Source organism: Amblyomma maculatum, chromosome 1 (genome assembly GCF_055883805.1).
Source record: "Amblyomma maculatum isolate TAMU_Amacu chromosome 1, ASM5588380v1, whole genome shotgun sequence".
Taxonomy (NCBI): Eukaryota; Metazoa; Arthropoda; class Arachnida; order Ixodida; family Ixodidae; genus Amblyomma; species Amblyomma maculatum.
In genome coordinates this window covers 6909749-6936000 of record NC_139344.1, presented here as the reverse complement: position 1 = coordinate 6936000, position 26252 = coordinate 6909749, and the positions used below count along the sequence as shown (strand labels likewise).

The following is a 26252-nucleotide window of genomic DNA, read 5'->3' as shown; positions in this document are numbered from 1 at the left end:
GTGAATTCAATGCTGATATTAAGGCGAAAGCCTTTATTGCCTTATTGTTGTCGTCAGCAAAAGTGTCACGCTTTTGCGGCGGCTCTGATTGGTCGAGACGGGATGACGTCATGGAGGTCTCGACCAATCACAGAGCACCGCCACAGTATGCGCGAAAGCGTGCCTTATATGGCCGTATGGCAATCAATGATCAATTACTAATTAAAAACTAATGTTATAATTACTAATTGGTGGCAAATTGATAAACTAATTACCGATCACTGATTAATTACCCATTATAATTACTTTCTAATTGCTAATTAACGCCTAATACATAATAGCTACTAGTTAGTGTTCATTGCTTAATTGATTAATAATCAGTGCCGCGCACCCGGTAAAATCAACCACACAAAGGTAAACGTAGAACAACTGCGAAGATACAAGGAGCGTGTTCTCGTTGCTGCCAAGCAGAATTCACTGAATAAATGCGGTCGCAGAATGTGAACGAGTAGTCGCTCGCTTTACTTGTCGCAGCGTTCATCTCTATATGCGCAACAGTCGCGTAGCAGAATGCAGCACTCAGGCTTTCGCCTTTCATCACTTTAGTCGCCAAAGTGTCCTCGAACTTTTATCACCAGATGTTCACCAGTGTAAGCCGCTTTAGTCCAGTAGTTGGTACCATGTATTTCTTCACTAGACCGGGAATACGTAGGCTTGCCAGAGGCTGAATCATCACCAATGGTGTTCGGGCGGGATGATATGAGAAGGCATAGCCTTACAACATTTGCGAAGTGCATTTGAAAAACTGTTGTCCCGCCACGGTGCAGGCTATGTTCGTGTTCAGAAGAGATGCGAAAATGTGTAATCTATCCCAGATGCTCCCTCAAATGATATGTGATCTAAACAGGTTGCACAAGTAGTTCAATCAGGTACAATTGCATTCGTTTTGAAGACTGAAAATTCCTGTGTAGCACGGGTATAAGTTCCTTTTATTCATCGGCACTGTCGGTACATTTTCAAAGATTATAAACATACAAACTAAATACCAGACATTGCATAAGACCCGTGAAATTTGCACAAAACAAAAGACAACGTTCTCGTACTTCTTGCTTTTGAAACGTCATCCGGTCGCTGAAAATTTCGTTACTTGGCTCTGTTATCAAGATTTACTTGCATTGGAAGCCAAACTGAAACAAGACATGATTATTAACATACAGTAATAGGGTCCTGAAGACGCGCCTATGTAGACAAGCGCCTTGATTTTACAATAAGCTTCCACGATGAATTTAATTCTTACAGTTACTAGAACTGTGAATGTTGGGGTGACTACTCAGGGTGTGTGCATAAGTTGCGCAGATCAGTCTGGAGTTGCAAAAGAAAAGTTGTACATGCACCAGAAATATAAAAACCAAAATCGTAAGGTAGGACTAGAAAAATTTTGAAGGAAACATTCTACCTTCAGTTCAGCTATGCAGTCTTAGATCAAAGCTTCACGGCATTAAATGCTGGACGGCGAACTATCCCTTGTCCGCAGGCGGGGAGCCAGTGAGAGCAAGTTCTAATTTTAACGAGGTGTTTATCGCCATAGATTGAGTGAACCTGTGCAAGAACTAAATCTACCACGATTTAATTACCCCGCTTATGCCAAAATGATGGCGGCAATTATATACAGACGGGAATGAAAAGCCCTTTCTGGAACACTATCTACTAATCGAGACAAGGTGGCACCACTATAACTATTACATTCATACCGCACGGCAGTCGGAAGAGAACTCCTACGGCTGCAGTTCGGTCGTATTCTCTTCAGTATACATTCCCTGCTCAGTACTTTTTAGTTCCAACACAGGCACGTTGCTGCGTGCTATCGTCAAAGAGCACACAACTACGTAGCTAGAAGAAATAGTATTAGCATCTTGTCATCACAGAGCTATTTTCTCTCCAAATATATTTCATTTTTCTTTGCGAGGTGGAAAAAAAAAGAAATCAAGGTTTCAATATATACAGAATATTAGTAGAGTGCGAACAGAGCCAGGCAGGCCTGTGCGCAGACTGTCGTAGTCATCAATCGAAACCACGATTCACGTAATGACTTCTCCTCTCAAAGTCCTTGCCGGAGTGCTTCGCCGTGAACATATGCGGCGAGTCAGTTTTCAGGTAGAAATAAAAGCCCTCATGATGTGCTGCTTCTTGTCCCCAGTCCTCTCAATGCGCTTCTCGATGAGGTGTTTTGGAGTGGTCTTGAGATCGTAAGCCTGGCCGATCAGTGCCATCAGGTCGATGAAGATGGTAGCAGGGTTGAGCAGTGGGCCGAATTCGCTGCTCTTGTAGTCCTGCACGTACAACGTGAATGAAGTAGGTCAGATGTCGAACTGTTGAACACCAAATCAATCCGAACAGCAACAAAATAAAAAAAAAAAACTGATGACGTACTGTGGGCCATAAATCTGTCTCGGATTGTTCGTAATAAAGAAAAAATAACGTATAAGGAAAAAAAGAAAAGAGTTTGACCAAGATGATGTCCATCAGGCTGCTCGTGACATTCATGAAAAAGGTTTGCTGCTGCAGTGGTGCGTGGTATTTTTTTTTCTTGTAATATAAACTATTCTGAAGTCAAAATGCTTTTTTTTATTCTACCCATTACTGCGCACTTAGGTTTAGCATCCCGTTGACTTTGAAGAATGAGTAAATTAATGAAGTGTATTGAGCGCATGGCACTGATTTTCTGCGGCCCTATAGTTATTGCCGGGTGATTGGATTCTGTGTTAAACCCACGATACCCCTACACTCCCTCCTAAATGTTGAACATAAATTCCTAGCTAATCAATGAATCAACTAGATTTATGTCAGCCCCGAAGACGGGAGGCTTTCAATCTCCACAAATACTTGACAGGTATTTTTCGTCCTCAAAAATACCTAATATTTTGAGGGGGATCCGACACTAGAAGAAGTAACCGTGAAATATTCCGGAGCAATGCTACAGTCAGAGCTATTTTAATGAAAGTTCTGAAATAATGCACAGAAGACGTTGTTACAAAAAAGGTTATAATTTGCCGAAAACATTTTTTTTACTATTTATTTAATATTGTCATTTTTATTTCTACATATGTGTACCTTTGTCTTAGAAATGGAAAAACAAACAGAATTGAAATTAGCACTGCATGGAGGCACATATGTTTAACAGAATTTGGACTAGAAATATAAACGTCTATGACTGTAACTACATTTTCTAGAATTTTGAATTTCTTTGCATAGAGCCGAATTCACTCATTAAGAACAAAATGTTTCGCAAATTGTCTCCAACAGACTGGCATTGCGTTAAGTGACCAGTAATGCCCACAAACCCAGGAGAAAGTCTCTTCGACACCATAGAACGCACTCCTCTTGCGTTAAAGAGTACATCACGCTTCAGATGACTCTCCAGTCGGTTCGTGCGACGCCAGTGGCGCCACCTGGACTGCGACGGCGGAACAATATTCGACAGAGTGCGTTTCTCCTTGCCTGCCCCACTGACCTGTGTAGCCACTGTAACCTGTCTGCGCGCTGGCTTCTACCCGTGGCTTTTGCAGATGCCGGCTCCTTTTGCGTTGCGCTTCGCATGTGCTTTACAAAGGCAAGCATAAATGATCACTTCATGTGACCTGTGCCGAAGGCTAGAAATCGGATATTACATAACCAAGCCCTTGTACAGCTGCTTCGAAGAGCATCTGCACATGTTAGATGATTGTACGCGAAGTTTCGTGCTCACTGCAAAAGTTCGTGGACACCTCGATGTTATCGTAGTCGACGTGGGAGTACCGCAGACAACACAATTTTGTCACGCCGCCGTCTTGCATTCATCGCGCATTCAAGAGGAAACTATTCCGCCTCATTTTTGTCAGGTGTGAGTCTGGAGCCTGTTGACAAATTTGGCTTTTCACTAGGTGTGTCGACGTCATAGCTTTATTGCAACTTCCACACACGCACTGCACAAAGAGCACGGCCCTACAGGATATAATTTCCATGAAGGCCATCGCTTCGGTTGACACCACGTCGTTAAACTGAGCAAGCAATATCGCGCACGCCTTTCTCTGCGCATGGGAGGAAATTGAAGCATTTGTGAGGCATTCATGATTCCATGAAAGCTGATGGCAGAAACACAAAGATAGAATATCAGGGAAATATGACTCAAAACATGTACAAGGAAAAGGAAAAAGAAAAAATAAACATATGGACGTGATGCCGGTTTCCCGCTAAGTGGTGTAACCCCCTTCCCTCTCCTTTACATTCACACACCTCATACGGCCATTACTCTAATAAAGATGCCGAGAGCCTAATTTCGTGGTCGCCAAAGCCCAGCGACGAGCAATAAACATGCATGTACCTTACCTTCCCCGACAACAGCTCAGTCGAGAAAGCTCGTGCTACGTGCGGTGTTGGAGACTGAAGAAAAGAAAATAGCCAGCGACATTTAAAAATTCCAGACCTTTCTGACACGGGTCGTTAAAGGCAGGGCTCAATATAGGGAACTTCAGGCTTTCTGGCAGTATGTGGGTAAGTACGGATTAACCACAAGGCGAGTGGAAAGAAGCAAACCTGTGGGAAGGTGTGGTGGAAGTTGTGGAAGCCCTCGCCGAAGAGACCGAATGAGATGGCCGGGTTCTCCGTGGGATGGATGTCTTTGTCGTAGGGGCGGTATCCCCAGGTGTGCGCCGCGCTGTTCACCAGCCACGTCATGTGCAGGCTGACGGTGTAGCGCAGCATGGCATTGACTAGGTGCGCGTTCCAGAAAGTTTCACCCACCAGCCACATCGGCACCCACGTCGGCAGTATGAAACAGAAGAGCGTCACCAGGGGAACGTAGTACCTGCGCCGAAAGTGTTTGCAGGATGGTCATAAGTAATCAGTGCTCCATATTTTGCTCAGGGTTTTTGAGAGGCGTTATGCTATATGGGCCACAGAAATCTCCCGTTTACACGACCCAGCCTCGCCATTTTAATGACTCTGAATGTTGTGAGGAAGGCGACATATACACAAGGAAACTATAGACTATTCACTAGTGATTACCGAATTTCGCCACTGTGAGAGTCCATATCCATCGACTATAATGGATGCGCTCTTTAATTGGTGCGAAGACATTAGCACGAGGGGGGGAAAGTGTAGCTATTGCTCTGCATGACGAATACGTGCACACATTATAATAATAGCTTAGGATCTAGTGAATTCATTTCTGGGTGAGGCTAATAAGTTATTACATTGTTATGGCATTCATTAATAATCTAATTAAGTAAAGATCGGAGCTTTAGTTTTTTATGTTTTGCAGATTTGTTGTACTCTTTGGGGTATTTATTTCGGAACAAAGTTTTCGCTTGAGTGGTTTTTGCCGATATAATGTAGCGCTCCTGTCAAAGGTCACTAAGAGTCTATCTGGCTTTTTGCGAGCACGAGAAATTGATATATCAAGGATTAATATGAGCAAATAAGATTACTTACCAGGGACGGATTGCTGAGCCGTTCTTTGGAGGTACAGCATGAAAAGTTTCAAGCTTAAACTCGCTGCCCCCCTCCCCCCTCCTTGACCCCATTCCTGAATATCTGCTGCAATTGTAAGCTTGCACAGCACGAAATCGGTTTTCGTGTTATTGTTCGATAGATGCGCAGAACTGTTCCACTGCGTTTAGAGAGAGGGTGGTGCATCACGTGGTCAGGGTGCTGGAGGAAGCGGCACGGCTTTCTGACTAAAGTGGCAATATCCAGAACTTGGAATATTTTTTTGAAGCGTATGTATGGTATCGATTCAATTGTTCATATGGGCACTTAGACAAACCTACTTAATCTTGTAACTAGACCAGGAGTTTGAGCACAGTGAAGGAACTGCACTTCGCCAGTATATGGCTTGAAGGCGCAGCCTCGAGGTGAGCAAGTGCTAGGAGAGCATCAAAGCGTATAAACGCACAGCAGTAATCCAATGGTGCCAACGTCTCCCTCCGCCCAATGCTTTCGTATATTTTGTTTTTAGTTTTCCTCTGACTAAGTGTAAAGCCTAGTCAACAATCAGCTTTGGTGTGCATATTGCCACCTGACGGTTCGAGGTAGCGCTTGAACGACGAAGAAGTTAGAGACTCTCGCGCGCTTCGGCTAGCTAGGACTGTGGACTCTTGAGCTTGTGTCTTCGTGTTACCATTTCCCGGGAACCTCTGTCTTGACTGTGTGTATCTGCCCCTGTTGCCGATACCCATAAATCCCTGTCTTCGTGGCAGTTTTGGTGGAGGTGCGGGGTAACTGTCCTCTAAATGTCGCGCACCCCTCCGCGAACCAACGACACCGAGCTTTTGCCTGTGGACACGCCAGTTCATCGCGTCAGCCGGAGGAACCTGGGCCTTCCTCCCGAACACGGGCCCTTGGAGTCCACTTCAACAACGAGCCTCCGGCCAGCCACGCAAAGCACTACGTCAGTCATGCAAGGTACTCCTGTTTACTTTCAAAACCCCCGAGTGCCGAAATCGTTCCATGGCACTGCGCATGAAGACGTTGAGGATTGGCTGACTCAGTTCGAACGAGTCGCATCCTTTAATCAGTGGGACGACAACTTAAAGCTACGGAAAGCCATTTTCTGCCTGGAAGACCATGCTTTGACATGGTATGAGAACCGAGAAGGCACAATAACATTATGGCCTCAGTTCCGCCGTCTTATCGTAGAGGCGTATGTCAGCCTGGATAGGCGCGAACGAGCAGAACGTGCTCTACAATCTCGGAAACAGATGCCAAACGAGTCCGTCATGATGTATGTTGAGGACATGACGAAACTATTTCGACGTGCGGATCCCAACATGTCTGAAGAGAGAAAGCTGCGCCACCTGATGCATGGGGTTAAATAACAGCTTTTTGCTGGTCTTGTACGTAGCCCACCAACTACAGTTACCTCATTTTTAACAGAGGCGGTCACCATGGAAAAGATCCTACACCAGCGCCGCTCGGCGGTCTACGACAGCCCAATCCTCGCTACGACTGCTGCCGAGCCTCTTACAGCTGCTGTAAGCAATACTGAACAGCCCCGAGATCTTATTCGTGCAATTGTACGCGAGGAACTGCAGAAGGTTTGTGGCACGTTCCAACCCAGGGGTGGTTCTCTCGCACATATGATCCGCGAAGAGATTCAGCAAGTCACGCAGCCATCTCTGCATGTTGCTGAAGCTCAAAGTACCCCTGTTCCTAATTATTCTCGTCCGACTTACGCTGACATTCTCCGACGCCCAGTTCCCGTCCAAGCTCCGTTGTCTGCGTTACCACCAACCCAGTGCTTGCCCGTCCAGCAGTCAACGCAATAAATTCCTGTACAGCAGCCAACGCGGTACGTGCGACCACCGCGATCAAACATTCGACGAACGGACGTCTGGCAGGCCCCTCGGAGCCGCCGCCTTTGCTACCACTGTGGGGAACCTGGTCACATTTTCCGGTGGTGCCCTTATCGGGAACTCGGACCGGAGGGTTTTTACACCAACGCACCTAGACGCACGTTCGGACAACTACCTCGTGACATTGGAGACAATTCCTCGCACAAAAGAACCTCCGGATGGCGCGCCGACAATCCAGGTCTCCATCCCCACGTCGGCAAACCCCTTCAACAACTGGTGACTTCCCGCGAGCACCGCCTGGTCGCTCGCCAAGCCCCCACCGGGAAAAATGAGTAGAGCGACCTCCGGGGGCGGGGCCGCTAAATGTCAGCACAAAGAAGTCCCCTCAATGAGAACAGATATGGATTTTGGAGCAGGAGCAGAAACGACAGCATTTGGTTCACGAGACCGGCTATCGCTGGACATCCCTGTGTGCATCGATGGTCATAATGTCAGCGCTTTAGTGGATACCGGAGCAGACTTTTAGATTTTGAGTGGGAAACTGGCAGCGAACCTTAGGAAGGTTATGACACCATGGTGTAGCACGCAAATACGCACGGCTGGGGGGCATGTAATTACTCCTATTGGACAGTGCACGGCTAGAATCCAGATTCGTACGTCAACGTTCGTTGTCAGCTGCGTCGTTCTCCGGGAATGCTCTCGTGTTTTGATTCTCGGTGTGGATTTCCTGCGGGAATATGGCGCCATCATCGATCTCCGACAGCGAACGGTCTCGTCTTCAACGGAGAAAGCGGCTGCCAGCCCCACCGATGGCAAACGTACGTGCGCCCTACGGGTTTCAGCCGAGTGTGTTTCAGTGCCTTCCCGCTCCAGCGTGTTTGTGAGTGTTGTGTGCGACGGGCTTCGTGACGGGCCGATAATAGCTGAAAGCAACCGTTCGCTTTTATTTTCTCATGGCATCTGTGCAGCTCGAAGCTTAATTATTCTCAGCAATGGTCACTCTGAGCTTCTCGTCACGAACTTCACGAATGAATCTCGCCACCTCTATCGCTCTACTGCCATCGCTTTCGCCGGACTGTTAAAGGAAGTTTCTGAACGTTTTGCGTCTGACATTATTGATACTCCCAGTGTTCTAGACCACGTCGATGTTAGCAGTGACCTTTCTTTCTGTCAACAACGCGCCCTGCGCGCCTTACTGCTGGAGTACGTCTCGTGCTTTGCCTCATCATCGAAAGTCCGGCAAACTTCTATCACCAAGCATCGCATCTTAACGTCTGACGATGCCCGACCTATTCGCGTTCCAGCCTGGTGACAAAGTCTGGGTGTGGACACCTGTCCGGCGCCCAGGCCTGTCAGAAAAACTTCTCAATCGTTACTTCGGACCCTACAGAGTGTTGCGTCGCCTCTCAAAAGTTACGTACGAGGTTATTCCAGACGGAACTATACCGAGTTCTAGTCGTCAGTGCTCGTCTGACCTGGTGCATGTGCTTCGCATGAAGCCGTATTTTACCCGCTGAAAGTCGTATTTGCCATCCGGAGCAGATTTTTTTCTTTGAGCTTGCGGGGTTTTTTTTTCGAGGGGGGGGGGGGGGATAATGCCACCTGACTGTCCGAGGTAGCGCTTGAACGACGAAGAAGTTAGAGACTCTCGCACGCTTCGGCTAGCTAGGACTGTGGACTCTTGAGCTTGTGTCTTCGTGTTACCATTTCCCGGGAACCTCTGTCTTGACTGTGTATCTTCCCCTGTTGCCGATACCCACAAATCCCAGTCTTCGTGACAATATGAAGGTAGTTGGCCTTTTTCGTTTAAAATTCAACTTCTGTAATTGCGTCCGTCGCACTCTTTTCGGTTTTCTTTTTTGCCTAAACCGGAAAGTTAAAGCAGCTGCATATTATGAGCACTTAAATTAGAGAGACGAAGTTCTGAGGCTCAATTTACATTCGGAAGTTTGGTTTGGTTTGGTTTGGTTTGTGGGGTTTAACGCCCAAAAGCGACTCAGGCTATGAGAGACGCCGTAGTGGAAGACTCCGGAAATTTAGACCACCTGGGGTTCTCTAACGTGCACTGACATCGCACAGCACACGGGCGCCTTGCTTTTCGCCTCCATCGAAAAGCGGCCGCCGAGGCCGGGATTCGATCCAGCGTCCTTGGGAACAGTAGCCGAGCGCCGTAACCACTGCGCCACCCCGGTGGGGCTATTCGGAAGTTTGTTTCGTGCACCTGTCTAATCTCTTTTGCTTTGTTGGTTTGTTTTCTCACTTCGTCATAAGCTTCACATGGCAAACATCTCCGAGGCGCGATTTGTCCGGTCGGAAGCTAATAGCAGAGCAGCCCGAGCGTTTTGCCCGGCGTGAAACTCACTTTCTCTGGAAAGCGACCACAGGGTCAGCCAGGACGTCAGAACAGTCGACGGTAGCTCCTTTGCGGAACACCTCCGGATGCTTCTTGCACATGAGCCAGCCCATGTGCGCGAAAAAGAAGCCGCGGTTGATGTTGTGCGGATCAGCATCCGTGTCCGAGTACTTGTGGTGAACTCGATGGTCGCGTGTCCACTCATAGATGTCGTTCTGCATTAGAGCCAAACGAAACAACAGCATAGTTTTAACATGGTCATGGGAGTTGTGCTGATTTTCTGAAATAACTAAGGAGAAATAAACACGGGGGTGTAGATCAGGGCTTACTTTGCAGCACTATAAAAGCATAGCATGGCCATAGGTTTCAGGCTGCTTGGTGAGACTGCTATTCAATTAAGCTTCTTTATTTTCGCTCTTGAATATTTACGTGTGCGCGCGCTTGTGTGGCGCACATTCTTGGAAAAAAGACTGGGCTCTTGCAGGTCCTATTAGGACACGCAATGAAATCAGGTTCTTGGAAATATGCGCTTCATCATACTGTTTTTTTATTTTTTGTTTTTGTTTTTACAGTGCAATCGTGAAACCGTTTTCCTGTCCTTCGTACAGTAGTCAAGCCTTGGCTATTCTGGGCTTCCACTGATTGTACAAAAGGCGCGGCAAGTGCCGTGTATATATAGATGACGAGGAAGTGAGGAAGGTATGAGGCCCGGTTGAAAGGTATGCATACATCAGAGTGCTTTAACTGGTAAATAAAGAAGCAACAGGAAAGAAAAAGTTTCTTCTGGAACGCATTCTTACACAGGTGCGTTGCAACAGAAAAAGCTGACATAGATGATGTGGAAGCCTTTTTTTTTTGTGATGTTTATTACCTCGGGGGAATAAAAGGATATTGTTACAGTCTATATGATAAATGAAGATGAGGAACTCGGGTGTAGTTAGACGGGGGTAGTTGGGCTTGAATATAATGTTATGCCTTTCGGCTTGTGCAATGCGCCCACAACATTTGAAAGATTCATGGATTCTATACTACGTGGTATTAGGTTTGGGTCGCGCGCCGGGTATCGTACCGCTGCCTACAGTTATTACATTTGTGGCTCGCGTGCTCAGCTCACCGCTGACGCCAGTTATTACATGCGGCTCGCGGCCCCTCGGTAGCGTTAGCCTGGCGGCTCCGTGGCTCGGCGGACGGCATCAACGGTCCCAGCAAAGACGAGGCGTCGTCTAACGAAACAAGCTTTACTAAAACATCATGAAGGGACGGGCAGAGAAGCTGACCCGGAGAGAATACAGACACGCTCACACAGCTGGTGTCTAGCGTCGTCACAGCGACGCCTTCCAAAGTAGTCTCTGTCTCAGCGGAGTCGGCCGCTGCTTTTTATAGATTTGCCAGTTCACAGGGAAAGGGGGAACCCTCACAGGGAAGAGAGAGCCCAACACGTTTGGACAAGACGGGATGACTCAATCGCAGGTGGCGCGACCACATCTCCGCCACCTCCTGCAGACGGGCGAGGGCGACGCACTCTCCCTCGAGCTCCGGGCTTGGTCGGCGTTTGCACGCACACGCACACACACACATTTGGCGCGTGGCAAGATCACGTCGAGACTTGCCCGCGGGAGGAAGCGTTGGGCGGCCGAAGGACGGCGCCGAAATGGCCGATCCGCTCGCGGTTCTGCCTGTTGCTATGCGGTGGCCGCGTCAGCTGTCACACTTGTCGCTGGAGAAACGTAACAGTGGTCTGAAATGGGAGGTCTGTATGGGCTATCTGGAGGACGTAGTCACCTTTGGCCGGACATTCAAAGAGCACAACGACCACCTAGTCCTCGTGCTGGACTGCTTGCGCCAAGCTGGACTTGTTCTGAACTCAAAGAAGTGCCGTTTTGGTGAGCGACAGGCGTTAGTGCTTGATAACTTCATCAATGGTGACTGCGTCCGGCCTGATCCTCAGAAGACCGTAGCCGTTGCCGCGTTTCAGCAACCTCGGAATGTGAAGGAGCTCCGCAGTTTTCTTGGCCTTTGCTCATATTTCCGAGGCTTCATCCCTCGTTTTGCAAATGTCGCCTACCCGCTCACGTGCCTACTACGTAAAGACGCTCCATTCCAGTGGAGATCTGAATGCGACTCATCTTTACGACAACTGAAGTGCCTCCTAACATCATATCCTATCTTACGGCACTTCAACCCTTCTGCTCCAACTGAAGTAAATACGGACACAAGTGGCATAGGCCTCGGTGCTGTCCTCGTTCAGCGCTATGACGACCATGAACATGTGATTACTTACGCCAGTCGGACTCTCAGCAAGACGGAGCGGATCTACACCATCACCGAGCAGGAATGTCTCGCGGTTGTTTTCGCCGTGCAGCGGTTTCGCTGCTACCTGTACGGACGGCCTTTCGTAGTAGTAACCGATCACCATTCCCTATGCTGGCTACTCAATCTCCGTGACCCGTCTGGTCGCCTGGTCCGCTGGGCACTTCGCTTGCAAGAATACGACTACAGCATTTCATACAAAAGTGGCCAACGGCACGCAGATGCGGACTGCCTCTCCCGGTTGCCACTTACCACGACGGAATTCAACGCGGATAACTTCCACCACTACGTGGCTGCTTTATGTCCGAAATTTCCCGATACGCACACCTTTCGAACAGAGCAACACAACGATCAGCACCTGGAGCCGTTCTTGAATGCTGCTCAGTACCCAGCCTCGAACAGCCAGTTTTGTCTCCATGATGGGCTACTATGCAAGAAAGTTTACTCAGACACTGGCCATCGGTTCCTTTTGGTAGTACCCGAAAGCCTCCGTCTTTCTATTTTACGCTTCATGCATGATGATCCAGCTTCGGGACAACTGGGATCTTCGAGAACTTTGCACCGCACTCAGGAGCGATTCTACTGGCCGCGGATGCGCCAAACGATTGACCAGTATGTTTCCAGCTGTCCTCAGTGCCAGAGTCACAAAGGTCCTACTGGTGTTGCTCCCGGAATGCTTCACCCTGTAGCGCCGCCCAAGGCTCATTTTGAGTAAGTCAAAGTCGGCCTTCAGGGTCTCTTTCCAGAGTCATAAGGGGGCAATCGTCGCTCTTCCCGCTCTTCCCGCTCTTCCCGCTCTTTTCGTCGACAGCCGCTCTTCCCGCCGCTACAGCATACCAAATTTCCCTGTTTATGCTGCATTCAGTCATCTTGCGACATGGTCCCCGAGAGTTGTAATTAGTGACAGAGGTCGCCAGTTTACTGTCAATATAATTGAAGAACTTCTCCGTTTACGTGCATCTGATTTCAGACGTTCGACCCCTTACCACCCTCAGACAAATGGTTTAACTGAAAGCACCAACAGAACTCTCACGAATATGCTTTCAATGTACGTCCCATCGGACCATAAAAACTGGGACTGTGTTCTTCCGTTCATCACATACGCCTTCATCGCTGCCAGGCATAAGACCACAGGGTACAGTCCATTCTTCCTCCTGTACGCCCGCTCCCCTCGGCATACCCTCGACACCATCCTCCCATTTTCCACTGAAAACGACCCGTGCTTAGCCGAAACCCTTTGCTTGGCCGAATAAGCGCGGCGAATAGTCCAACTGAAGACTATGGCAACACAAGAGCGATCGGAAGCTCGCCATGACGACCACCATTGCCAGATCATCTACTTCCCCAGCGACCGAGTCTGGCTTTGGAAACCAATGAGAAAGCGCGGCTTACACCAGAAAATGCTGGCACGCTACACTGGACCATACGTGATCTCAAAACGACTCGGCGAACTTAACCACTGGATTGCACGCCTTACGGCCAGTGGACGACGTTCGGCAAAAACTGAGGTTACACATGTCACCCGTTTGAAGAAATGCCACTCACGTGACAACACCTGACTCGCCCAGAGGCTTCGTTTGCGAAAGGGGTGCAAATGTTACAGTCCATATAATAAATGAAGATAAGGAACTCGGGGGTAGTAGGACGAAGAAGAAGGGAGTGATAGTGGAAGTGCCGCCTGTTTCGTGTGCACCATATCTTGGGCTCAGAAAGGTTGTGTTACATATAGAGACAAGAGTGTTACAATATGGTGTGATGGATGAAGGGTATACGGTTAAATTAATGAAGAAAAGTTAGCTCATGTCGAAGCCTTCAGTACCTCCTTCTATTAGTGCCCGCTTCTTTTTCTCTTTCAATTTTGAAAACGCCAATTTAAAGTCAAAGTAAGATAAGTTTAGGGAGACTTTATGGGTGACATTTGAATCGCTACGGACTGGTGAGTATCGCTTTCATTTGCCTTTTCAAATTTTCTAGTTTTCATTGTCCTTTTAGGTCCTTCCTCTTCTTCAGTGCGTTGTTGATCTTGCTCCTGAATTAAAGTGCTCTTTTCAATCTTGCGCTACGTACAAGGCGTTCCCCGGCGCAATACGCATCCTTCCTCTCTCATATTGATTAGGCAGGGCCCAACATTTTCAGTATCTCCAACACCGCATCGCCATCACCAAAATGTACAGCAGCTTGCCGTAACGGGAAAAAAATTAAGGCGCAGAGAATCGTGAGTGGAAAAAAAAAAAGCCAAACAAGCTCCGTGCCTTTCTTTTTTTCTTTTTTTTACGTGAGCTTTGAATGCGCCTTCCTTGGCTTGCTTTTTTTTCCTTACGTGTCTGTACAATAGCTTAATGTCGGTACCCTATCTGGCTGGCTTGCTCTAGAGCGCGCAAGGTAAGTGGAATGAATGTGCCTATTTTATAGTCGCGGAAGAGACAAGGGTTGAACAATTGGGCCCGTTCAGCGTCTCTCTCGGATTATATAATGTTACAGCCTTTATAAAGCGAGTTGTCTGCATGCAGAGGACGTTTGAGGCTGCTGAGAAGTACGCACCCCCTTCTTGCGGTGTGTACCCCTTAGTGCGACTCACCTGCAATGCAAAGCAGTTGGCCATCATCAGCACGATCCTGAGCGGCAGCTTTGCCTTGAACGTGCGGTGACACCAGAGACGATGAGCCGCCACGGATGAGCCAACGCCGGAAATGCCCAGGCCGATGAAGGCTGCGAGATGCGAGACAATGTGTATCGAGCAGATGTTCAGGGAATGCTACACTGTCTGGAACTTGGAGCGACGCGAAGCACGCACGTTACGTTGTTACCTGCGTTCCAGGACACCGCGTCCTTCCTTGTGCTTTCTGCCCAATGGTACAGGTTCGAGGAGAACGGCCAATTAGACATGTGCTCTAGCAAGCAGCGTCGCAATTCTTATGGCGACTTGGCTATACACGCGAGTTGTGACAGCCATATTAGTGACAGTCGTATTTCGCATCTGTAAATCGGCTCTCTGACAGTCCAAGAAGCGTGCTGCAATGAGTATTGCAACTAATAAGCAACCAGTGAACAGATATCAAGTTTCTGTTCATTAAAGTACTCGCATATTGACCGGGTCACTATTTCGAGGTACTCATCACTTTCCTCCGCTGTTCGAGAGCTGATTGAATTTTTTTTACACATTCCCTTTAAGTGCCCTTTGTTCGAGACATTAGTGCGAGCTTGTGGCTTCACACTCTTCACGGCGCCATAGGCGTGTGCTAATATAATCGTCGACGACTGCCGTAACCATTTTGCTCGGCCTCCCGAAACGAATTGTGACAACTTCGCCCACAGCAGGGTAGGACCAAGCTATCTTGTGTTGTGGAAAGCCCCCAGCTTCCGCTGCAATGGGAAGTTCTGTAAACTTCCTCACAACTTTCGCGATGCTTCGGTAGCAACGACACGTTCCTTTGAGTCAAAGTCGGAGACGCGGCTGTGTTGGATCCAAGACTCTAGATCAGAGTCTGCGTGTCGTTAATTTGCTCCTTCGAAATGGGTGACCGAAATGGGTGACCCGCTTTTCGAGAGATCTGTGCAGTTTCAATCCATGTTAGCCAGAAAGGTATGCGCAGCTGACATTTCGGTACTAGGTGCCCTAGACAAACGTAGCCCACATTTTTTAATAGACGGAGGGAGTACATTTAGTGAAACCAACCTTAGGATCAGTGTCGCGTATTTGCCCACTCTAAATTCAGTTTACTTCGTAAACACTAAACAGCCAACTTAAAAACAATTGGCTTGCGGAACAAAGTGTCAATTCACAAGTAGTAGATCATATTGAAAAACAGATTGTCGCAGTGTTTGCACCAAGGTACCATATACGCAGCTTTACCTACTGACCCTAAAAAGGAGCCATCAAGTGATCAGCCGCTGGCGCATATCTGTGGCCCAGTGCTCACGCAAAGCCCCTTTGGGGAAAGCGCAAACGGATTTTCCCCTGAAACGTGTCTTCGAGGCTGAACTAGCACTATCGCCACACAGAAGCTTTTTTTATTGTGCGACTTATCATTTAAGGCCGGTAAAAGACATGCTTTATATAAACGGTAGATTCGTGCAAGCATTTCAGTCAGCTGTTTCTCAATATGATCTATAACTTTTAATTTCACGCTTATACTCTGAATTGACTAGTAAATATTTAGATAATTAGCATTACAAATTAGTGAACTCTGCAAAACGAATACAATACTGCAAACTACGCCGCGTGTCTCTCATACCCCCTTACAAGGTTAGCCGTCACGAGTTTAGTCGCTCGTACTTTTTAAAAGCTTGCTTGCATTTAGCTAGGACTCTTGAAGTACTGGAACAAAAGAGTTGCAAAATCTGTTCATCGCACCGGCGCGTCTCAGATACCCTGCTCAGCTCCCGACCGCCGATACCACGAGGCCTGTGGTGGGCAGTCGGAAACAACAGGGATGATTTTTGGCTTTTTTTTACTTGTAGCGATTCCGAAGACGCAGAAAGTGATTTTCAAAACTATTTTCTAGAGAGCTGTCTTCGTTACGCCTGCTTTCACTAGCAGCATGTCTCCGTTCACTTCAATTTTCCGGCTCAGACATCTAATTTATTTCCGTATCTTCTGTGTTGGCATATTCACTCATACAATTTGGTGTTCTTCGCTTCGCTTTCCGTGTTAAATGAGTAGGACACACAGAAATGTAAGGGGCACAAACTACTGCGTTTCTCTACTAGGCATTAAATCGACTCCATCTTTATGTGTGGCAGGTATTCCAAACTGTCTCTGGGAGTCTTTCTTTTTTTTTTTTTTTTTTTCAGAGCGTTTGCGACGAGCGGTTGAACCTTTTGGCGGAGAATGATGCCCCTCTCATTCGCTCCCGTCATCCCCCTCCTCGCACGTAGGCATGCCAGCTGAGTCCTCTCTGGATAATCTCCCTGACTTTCCATTGTCCGATCTCTTTGTCTTCTCGAGAAAGAAGGGTTATGAAAACTACAGTTGCGTGATAGTTACATGAGTAACCTTGCGATACGGGACCCTGGCTGGCTCTATTCTAAAGCTCCTTGGTGCAATCCTGTTACGCAAGCACACAGAAAGAAAAACAACTAAACACTGAGAGCCAACTAACTACGCTTTAAACTGTCGGTTAGCTTATTTGAGAGCATCGTTGCTTACGTTCGGATGTAAATACTCGGTCTTAGCTGCTGGAATAAAGTTCTTCATTGGGGATCCGCCGCAAACTTATCAGCGAAAAGGACAGGGCTGCTAACGCACAGTGGTTCTAGGTGCCTGCTATATTTGATGCCCTATAGAAGAGGCACCTGCCTGACGGAACTTCCGCTTACAGAAAAACTGCACCCCAGTTTGGGGCAAGCGTAATGAGAGCTTGCTCCCAAGTGAACCATTTCCTCACCCAAGAGATTAGTTTGCCACTTGGCCGTGAAGAGAGCGCAGTAGAGGCCGCAAGCAGCTCCGATGTGCAGGAATACGAAGAGGAAGACGTTGCGCCAAACGATTTCCGTCTTGAAGGGTTCCTGGGAGACCGCCTCGCTCTCGGGGTCGCTGTTGTTGTCCTGTTGAGGCTTTCGCTCTTGGACATCGCCGTCGTTTCTTTTCCTCTCCGTCACTGAGGAGGTAGTTACAGAGCTCTGCGAGACACAATTGCTCAAACATATTATACTCGTAGAAAGGCGCCAGACAGCGCGCGACGTCCCTCCAAGGTGACCAAATTGGGGACGCATATTTACAAGGTGAGCTAAGCGGCGAATACTCTGTGTATATAACGTTAGCAGCGAGTTAGGAGCAACAAGTGCCGAGAGTGACAGCGAAAACTCATATGTAAAACAAAAGGGAGACAAGCAGGCCAAGTCTTGACGTGCGCGACCTCCGACGGTAATTGCGCTAATGCCCGAAAGAAATGAGATAGTACGTGGCACACGAGTTGCAATTAGACTCATGCGAAGAGCCCAGTGCGTTGCTAAGATAAGACCAATGCAGCGACGGTGCTTACTGGTGAAGACTTGCGACGTATACCACAACGTCTCTAGGAAGTGGCAGAATTTGTTTTTCCGAATGTAATACGCGGGTAAAGTGTAACATCACCAACAAACCAAAAGCACCACCGAACAGTGAGTAGCTCTCCCGCTAACGAAAGCCTAAAAAATGCGAACATGTCAACGCGTTTCAGACGGGTAATTAATTGAGTCAATTCTTTCTTTCTTTTTCACACCCTTCTGCGTTTCTTGAGATAACATACAAAAACACAGAATTTTCGTTCTCGCCATTTCCTCTCCAGTAAACTCTGGGGTTTTTCCTCTACTCTGCGTTCCTTGCTATAAGGCATCGAGGTTTTGCTTAATTTTCCTATGTTCCCGCTTCAGTCTCTTTTGGTTTCTATAATGAGTGCTTGCCCTAGCTTTTGATTTTCTATGTGTGGGATGGGAAACGTTATCGTTTTAATTGTCCACGCTAACTTCAGTTTAACTTACACAATGGGTTTATTCTTATCCACGTGCTTAAATGGGTTGCAGTCATTGTTCGTGTTCAATTACATGGTTACCAACTGTGAATATTCGTTTTCACTCTGTTTCTGAGAAACAGAAAGAAACTACAGTGGGGGTTTTCTTGGAGAAACACTGTCAAGAACGCGGAACGCAAAGTTTCTATTCAAGTAAAAAACTAAATAACTATTCTACTCATAACTGTGGACACCTACACCTAATCATGTTTTCACATTTTTTCTTGTATATTGTACATTGCTTTATAAGAAAGCAAAGACTATGTCTTTGATCTTCAATGTTGTTCAAGGTGACATCCGTTTATTTTTAACTGGTTCATAGGAAATGAAATGCGCACTATCTGTCACACTTGTTCTATGGACACCTGAATCGTGTCGTAAGGGAAGGGAGGAAGGTGTGAGTGAAAGTGGAAAGAGCGGTGCAACCACGGTGGAAATTGGTGCCACGGCGAAATCGCTGCATCGCGGCTAATGAAGCTTTCGCTGCAAAATAAATCTCAACGGTTTAACGTGATCGCACGTTAGCTCACGCGAAAGCACAGTGCACTTGATGTATTTCTGTTGAACAACTTTCGGGTGACCCGAGCGAATGTTTGAGGTGGCCCGGGCCGAATTTGTGTGTGACCATCAAGTTGGATGTTGTCCATTATACTTGGATGTCAATTATGGTGCAGTTTGGCTGAGGTCAATTTGCCTTAACTGCTCAGTTCAAGCTCCACTAAATACCTTGATTAGGCCTCTTCGGTCCTTATTATAGCCTAATATACTCGTCAAATACTCGCTAAACATGGAAAGATGCAGCAGGTCAAAGCTAAATGAAACAAAACTTTGTTAAGCGAATTTTAAACATTGCTTCTGCCTGTATACCCACGCATAGCAAACTAAAACGCCGCTTGATATTATAAATGTTTTTGAAATTTTTTGTATTGAAACGGAATCGTTCAAAACGTATAATGAAAAAGCTACCAAAGCAGTACTGTCAGGTGGCGTCTCTCATAGCCTGAGTCGATTTGGGACATTAAACCCCACAAACCAAGCCAAACCAATACTGTCAGGTCTTTAGCGATTATTGATAATAAGCAAGTGATAAGAGGCTGAGCTCACGCTTATGCTCGTGAAACGCCCCCTCAGTACTGCTCGACGTATGAAGATCACACGAAAGGGATGTCGCCGTATACTTAAGGTTTTCTGTACACTTCGTGCACGAGGTTAGGCTTTTACCACTCTATCAGTGTGTATCGTCGTGACAACAGAAATGTCTATGCTACATCCCAACTTTGTTTAGTTACAGCGGAAAAGGACTACTGAACTACAAGCTACAGAAAGTACTAGAGAAAAACTACAGAACTAAAAGAAAGTACTACAAAACTGCAGAAAAGTCTGACGTTTTGACAGAATTACACAATATTTTGTCGTATTTTTCATTTGGTGCTGTAGCTTTCTCGACTGGGTGATATTGAGCTTTGAACGGACAAGGCGCCAGGGATTTGACTCTGGTGAGAAATCTGCACTGTTGGGAACATTTCACGACAATTGTTTTCACCTTATTGTTTGTTTTCACGAAAACGGCATACGTCAGAATGTGGAAGCAGATTGCTGAGTTCATGTTTCCTATATGCTAAGGTGGCTGCTTTACTATTGCGCGCTCAGAGATCTGCACGCCTTAGCGATTGGTATTTTGGAAGAAGTAACCGGTCATAATATTATGGGTGAAAACTTCACTTCTGGTATGGCTAAGGTCACATGTGTGTCTACAAAAGTATAACCAATTTTACTTACCGTATTTGAGAAACGACGCTGTTAAATAACACATTGTGACCACTTCGCCGGTTACGAGGCAGCAATATTAAACGCTATTCCATACTTTCCTTCTGAACTATAGTCAGTAATCTAGTCACACTTTATCCGCACTCGTGCGGCTCTTCAGATACAAATAGATGAAAACGCAGCAGAACAGAACAGCCGAGCCTCGGTCTGCTGGATTCACCCGGACGCAATAAAAATTCAAGTGTTTGCAAAATCGTGTGCCCGGTTGAAGATGGTTTTGTGCGGAAATGTTGCTTTTTACTACGCTATTTCGTCATCGCGCCAAGTAACGAACGTCCGGCACCGACCACCCCAAGTTCAGCCAAAAGTTGAGCATACCAAATAAGAAAAATACGCATCTGGGGACAAAACTGCACGTAAGTTTCGCCATGGATTTATGAACTTTTTTTTTTATAGTTGCTAACAGCCCTGTTACACCTGTGTTAGTACAACCGTTGGAGCCCACAGCCTCCATAGATTGCCTTACTAGCGGTTATTTGTCAGACGGATATGGAGGCGGCGTCTCCTGGTTGTGAGGCGAAATGGTGGGAGTTTTACTGCGCAAAAGTATCCGACCTTGCTCTAAATTCCAGTTTAGTGAGCAGTGGGACACGCCTGTAGCCGCCCTGAAGTCCATTGTCTACACGTGCTGCGTTTTGGCAGGCTCAACGAGAATCTTGAAGGTCAGACTACGTGTGACACGTAGCGGTTGTGCTATAACGCTCTGCGCCAGACGTGATGTGCATTCGGCGATGAATATTGCTTTGTGACGTTGTTATGATGAGGTGAGATGAAAGATGCGCGCTGGCTTAGGCATAGGAGTGATAAGCAATCGCAATTCATTTCTTTTACTCTTGGACCAAGGCATGGTGCGGCTTTGTTAATTAATTTTTATTACCTTTTTAAGACAAACCTGGCTCTATTCACGAAAACAATAGCTAAAAATCTAAACCACTTCAGTCTTTAGGGTATCAGCTCAAGTAATTGTGTCTTGCAACAGTTTTTATCGAGATAAGGGAACAATAAGGTATCCAAAATCCTCTCTCGTACGCTGCCGAAACAAAGAAGCAGAGATGAGCAGCTGCTGTCCGTGGCTAACATACCCAAGTCTCTTCATGAGCTTCTAATGGCTCAGTTCCTCCAAGGTCCTGATAGAACATAAATGCAGATGATATCTTCGCTTAGGGTAGTCCAATAAGAAGCGATATAGTGAGCTGGAAGTTTCGAAGGACAACCAATTCAAACGCCTGCTCATTCGTAGCTTCCAGTCACCCCCCTTGATGTTCGCGTGGAAGTTTATTCCAGTTCCTTAATTTGACGCATTTGCAAGTAATTAGGCTCAATGTGCGAATTCCTCAAAGCTCAAGAAACAGAAATGCATGAGTAGAGTTACGCTAGTGGCCTGAAACTGTGAGGCGTTAAGCCCTGGCTGCGATCAAAATTTCATGGCTCAGCACGTATCTCAGCACTCAGTTATGCACTAACTCGGCACAGCCATTTTACTATTCCCACCCAACATTTCCAAAGGTTTCGTTCAGACACAGCAGTCAATGGACCACAAAAGCTTAACCAAAAATTTCATCTCAGCCGCAGTGCCAGACGAAATATCGGTAGACAGTTCACAGACCCTGCGAACAGTTTGAAGGCGTGTTATAATGAAGGGCGCTCTGAGAGGCTCACGGTGATTCCATTATTATCACAAATTTTCGCAAGACATCCTCTCACCGGCAGTTAAGCTTCCAGGTGACTTCAGCAGTGCCGCCTTTTCCTTCCTTTTCCTCAACCTTCTTCGCTCGTCCCTTTCCTTGCTTGCGGAAATATAACAAGCCAGATACGATAAATCGCATCCGAGCAGAAACGAAAAACATGAACTCCGGATTATTGCCAGCTTAGGAAAATGTATTATTTTCTTTTTTTTTTTTTTTTCTGAGGTGCATATTATTCCTCTATATATAGTCGGAATACTGGTCGTCTCTAGGGAGAAGGTACGGCGCTTTCATGAAAGGGACCTCCCCATCGTTTATCCGTTGCAACCGACGGCCACTGCTACAAAATACTCCCGAAGGAAAAGTGCGGCCCCTCTAGCGGGAGCGTCACTTGTCGCTTGGGTCACGTCCCAAGAATGTTGACATAAAACACCGTCTGGCCGGCACAACTGTGCGTCTGGGCGCGGCATTCTTCTCGGGAAGGCAGAATTCTTCAGTGTTCGGGCAAGCATTGTCTCTCCCAGCGTGAGCTGTCCACGTTTCCGAGACGGACGTAACAGGAAACCGAGAATAATACGTGAGAGGACGCAACGGACGGCGGCCCCGTAAGGCTGCCCCTGCCAGAGTCAGTCATTATCCTAGCGGTTCCCTTTTCCATAGCTGAGCGCATTTCGCCTCTCTATGCGTGCAGAGGAGCCGAGATCCTGAGGCATTCCTGACCTGGCCGATGGTTCGTCAAAGCCTTTTTACGGAGGCACCGCGGGAAACGGAGATTTATGCTTTTCTCCTATTCAGCGCAGTCGCTTAGTTTAGTGTGATTTGCAAGTTAATTTCACTCACATCCCGCGAACTTTCATACCATTTCATGAAGAAAGTCTATAGGATTCTGGGACATTTTTTATTACCAGCCATCTGTGTGGCATCAGTACACTGCAGCGCGTGTTGACAGGAGTGGTCTAAGCTTCCGATATGTGGCCAAAATTTTCTTTTAAATTTTTTCGCGCTTTCGTGCCGACAAGTTTACATCGTCATTAAAAACAATGACCTGGAATTTTTTAAATACATTTGTGGGGCAACTGACAAATACTGTGAGATATTATCATGAATATTTTAAAATGAATTGTCTAAGCTTCCAATGCCCAACCAAACTAATTGTTTCTGAAATTTGTCCTGCGCTCACAATGACCAATTAAGATTACCATAGAAACTCAATTATTGGGTGCGTTTTTTTTAAATTAGTAGCGAAGAAAAAAGCTAGAACGCCGACGTTGCAAAAATGTGAAAAAAAAAACTATGTTCAAAAACCCTGTGCGGAAAAAAAAAAATGTTCAAAATTTTCGGGTATGCAACTGTTTCCCGTATGCGGCTCTGTGAAATTCCCACCTTACAAATAGCGGATCGCAGCTTATCTGATTTTCTGTAGCCTAAATTACGTATCGAGAGATAACCGACCATATAGACCTGTCTTTTCTGTGACAGCTGCGTGTCAGAACGCCGCTTTCAACATCTGTCCTCACCATATGCAGGGAGCATTTAAAATACATAATGTATGACAAGCCAGCTATTTTCTCTATTTCGCTATTTCACCTTTTCTCAGATGCAATAAATTTCCAGGTACTTTAAAATGAATAAAAACTAGAATCAGAGACATCTTTCTGTGCCTGATCCCGCCGCGGTTGTACAGTGGTTAGGGCGCTCGACTACTGTCCCCAGTGATGCAGGATCGAATCCCGACCGTGGCGGCCGCTTTTAAAAAGAGGCGAAAATCTTGGAGCCTGTGTGCTGTGCGATGTTAGCGCATGTTAAAGAATCTCACGTGGTCGAAATTTCCGGAGCCCTCCACTACGGCGTCTCCCATAGTCTGAGTCGCTTTGGGACGTTAAACCATAAACCAAACCAAACCAAACCTTTCTGTGTTTGATCAGAACATAGAATGCCAAGTAAACGTCTAACTCATGCTCGCCACTAGTGCTTAGAAGCGTATAGTTATATCTTCTCCAGTCTTTATAACAGCATTCCATCGTGACAAGGGTCTCAACACGCGTATGCTGAGAAGAGAAATCTGCCGGTGGCTGGAGCATTAATAGTTGCTTAAACCGATCTCGCCAATTTTGACAGCACCCAGCTTACGTCTATATTTATGCGAAATCGCTACATCATCACTGTTCTCCGCTGAAGAGCCTTTTGAGGTCGGTCGAGAACTGTGCTCCCCGTGGTTCCGACTGAGACGGTCCGCCATCTCAGGGCGCACCTGTTTATTTTCTTTTTTTCGTGCGACTTTCTCAGTAGGATCGCACAACAAATGACAACACTTAGAAGCCACCGCCTGCGTAAATACTGCCATTTTTAACAAAATGTATTATTCTGCTCAAAGGCAATCTATACAGGGCTCTCCGTTACCTGCAATAATAACGCGCTGCAGGCTTCAGGTAAACATGAGCGGCAGGATAGAAGTTCAACGCCACGTCAAGCACAGCTTATTAAAACTGGGAAAACGAAGCCAAAAGATTGTACACGTTAATACTTGCTGTTGCAGCTAGCATAAAAGCAATTCAGTTTTTTTAACACCTTCACTGAAAGGGAAGAGGTTGTTTAGGCGCACCGCAATTTTATGCGCTTGGTATACTCTCACCCTGTATATGCGCTGAATTCATGTTAATAGTGCGTGGGAAAAACCTGGCACTCGTAGGTTTTCGCCTTCTTTTTAATGTGAAGCGTACGTACGCGGCGACATGTCTCTTCCCTCCCAAATTCAGCTTACCATGAACTAACTACTTTTAGCTCATGAGAAGCTGATGAAAGCGAAACAAAATAAACTACAAGCTAAAAGACGCAAAGTTTCCGTTGGCTGTTATCCAAATTGAAAGAAATTTGTTCTTCAAACTGCCCTCTAAAACTTTTCCATGGCATCCCGAACACGACTCCGAAATCGACTCTTGAAACGGCGCTCTAAATATGCATCTCTAAAGTCTGGAAATCAAGATGTGGGCTTTATATGCTAATTTTAAGACTCTCTTTTAGCAGCGCGTACGATTATTTTGCAGTTACTTCACATTTCTCTAACACTCAGTCATAACGGCTGTGAGGGAAACCGAAGCCGCTTCGAGCCAACGTGTAAGAAAATCACTGCCTCCCTGCGCACTTGCCGAATACATGTAGCGCCTTGTCTGAGCCTGCTAAGCGAATTCTTCCATGGGATATCAATGATTATAGGCTTTCTTATGCCCGGAGTTTGTCAAGTTGTCGGGCCAGAATGACTTTGCCCGAACTCTCACCGTTGTCATGGCGAACTGTCGTCCGATGTTAAAGTCCAAGAGCAGGGTGTCGCTTGTTGTTCGCGTGCGGAGTGAAGTCCTTTGGTGGCTTCTCGTGCGCCGATCACGAATTGTGGCAACCGGAGGCGCGGGCAGGTACGTTATAACGTTCCTCTCGTTAGTCACCTCTCGCACCCTTTCCGCCACTTTTCAGTGCCCCCTCCTCCGTTTTTGAGTCTAACACGCCGAGGACTGACACTTCATTGTTTGTCCGCCGGGTGACGCAGGCGCGTGAAATCGGCCATTGTTTTACAGTGTGGCCTACAGCTCGGCTACTGCTACCACCGCCGCCATCATTGTTTTATTATTATTGTTTTGGATTTCTCTCTTTCTCTTTCGACTCGATTGAAGTCGACCAAAAAGGCTTTCTCTCCTTTTCCTTTTTACCCAACCCGCAAAGTGAAGCGGGCACGAAGCTGGCGAGTTGCGTGTAGCGTATCAAGCATAAGCAAGAACGCGACAACACCATCCGCCGCCACGGGTAAATGAGCTCACTTCCAGAGGTTTTTTTCCCGGTTCAAATTTGCGGCCGAGCGAGCGCGTGCAGCCTGTGCATAATACAGTAGCCAGCGCTGCTATCAACCTTGATGAAAGCTCGGTACACCCTGACCTTCCTAGCGTTTATTTCCCTGTTTTTTTTTTTCTTTCAGCTTCTCTTTTATATTTTTGTTTGTTATTGGTGTCCGTCGCATCTCCGTTTCCCTCTGGGAGCTTTTGTCTTGTACCCGCTTTAGACAAAGAAGCACCTTCTCCACTGAAGTCACACGTAGAAACCGAGGTTGAACACCCCTGTGCTCTACGTACTGCCTTCCCTTTCCCGCCTCCTTACACTTCGCGCGATCCTATTCCCCTAAAGAGAGGGTTTATGAGCTTGCCTAAGCGCTTTTGAGTGACTGTGATCCTCTCTAGCTCCATCGTTTCCACCTTTGGGCTATAGAAAAAAAAGAAGGGGGGGGGGGGGG

At 46.8% G+C, this 26252-nt stretch overlaps 1 protein-coding gene across 1 annotated transcript; it reads right to left on the bottom strand.

Annotated features, from left to right (window-relative positions):
* Positions 1–1921: 1921 nt before the first annotated feature.
* Positions 1922–25347, bottom strand: LOC146201571 (acyl-CoA Delta-9 desaturase-like). Its single transcript, XM_084587659.1, has 6 exons — positions 25252–25347; positions 17361–17595; positions 14552–14682; positions 9673–9878; positions 4552–4822; positions 1922–2309 (listed from the first exon to the last, which is right to left on the bottom strand). The coding sequence occupies exons 1-6, from the start codon at positions 25258–25260 to the stop codon at positions 2130–2132; spliced, it is 1032 nt and encodes a 343-aa protein (XP_084443785.1). The 5' UTR covers positions 25261–25347; the 3' UTR covers positions 1922–2129.
* Between the last annotated feature and the right edge of the window lie 905 nt (positions 25348–26252).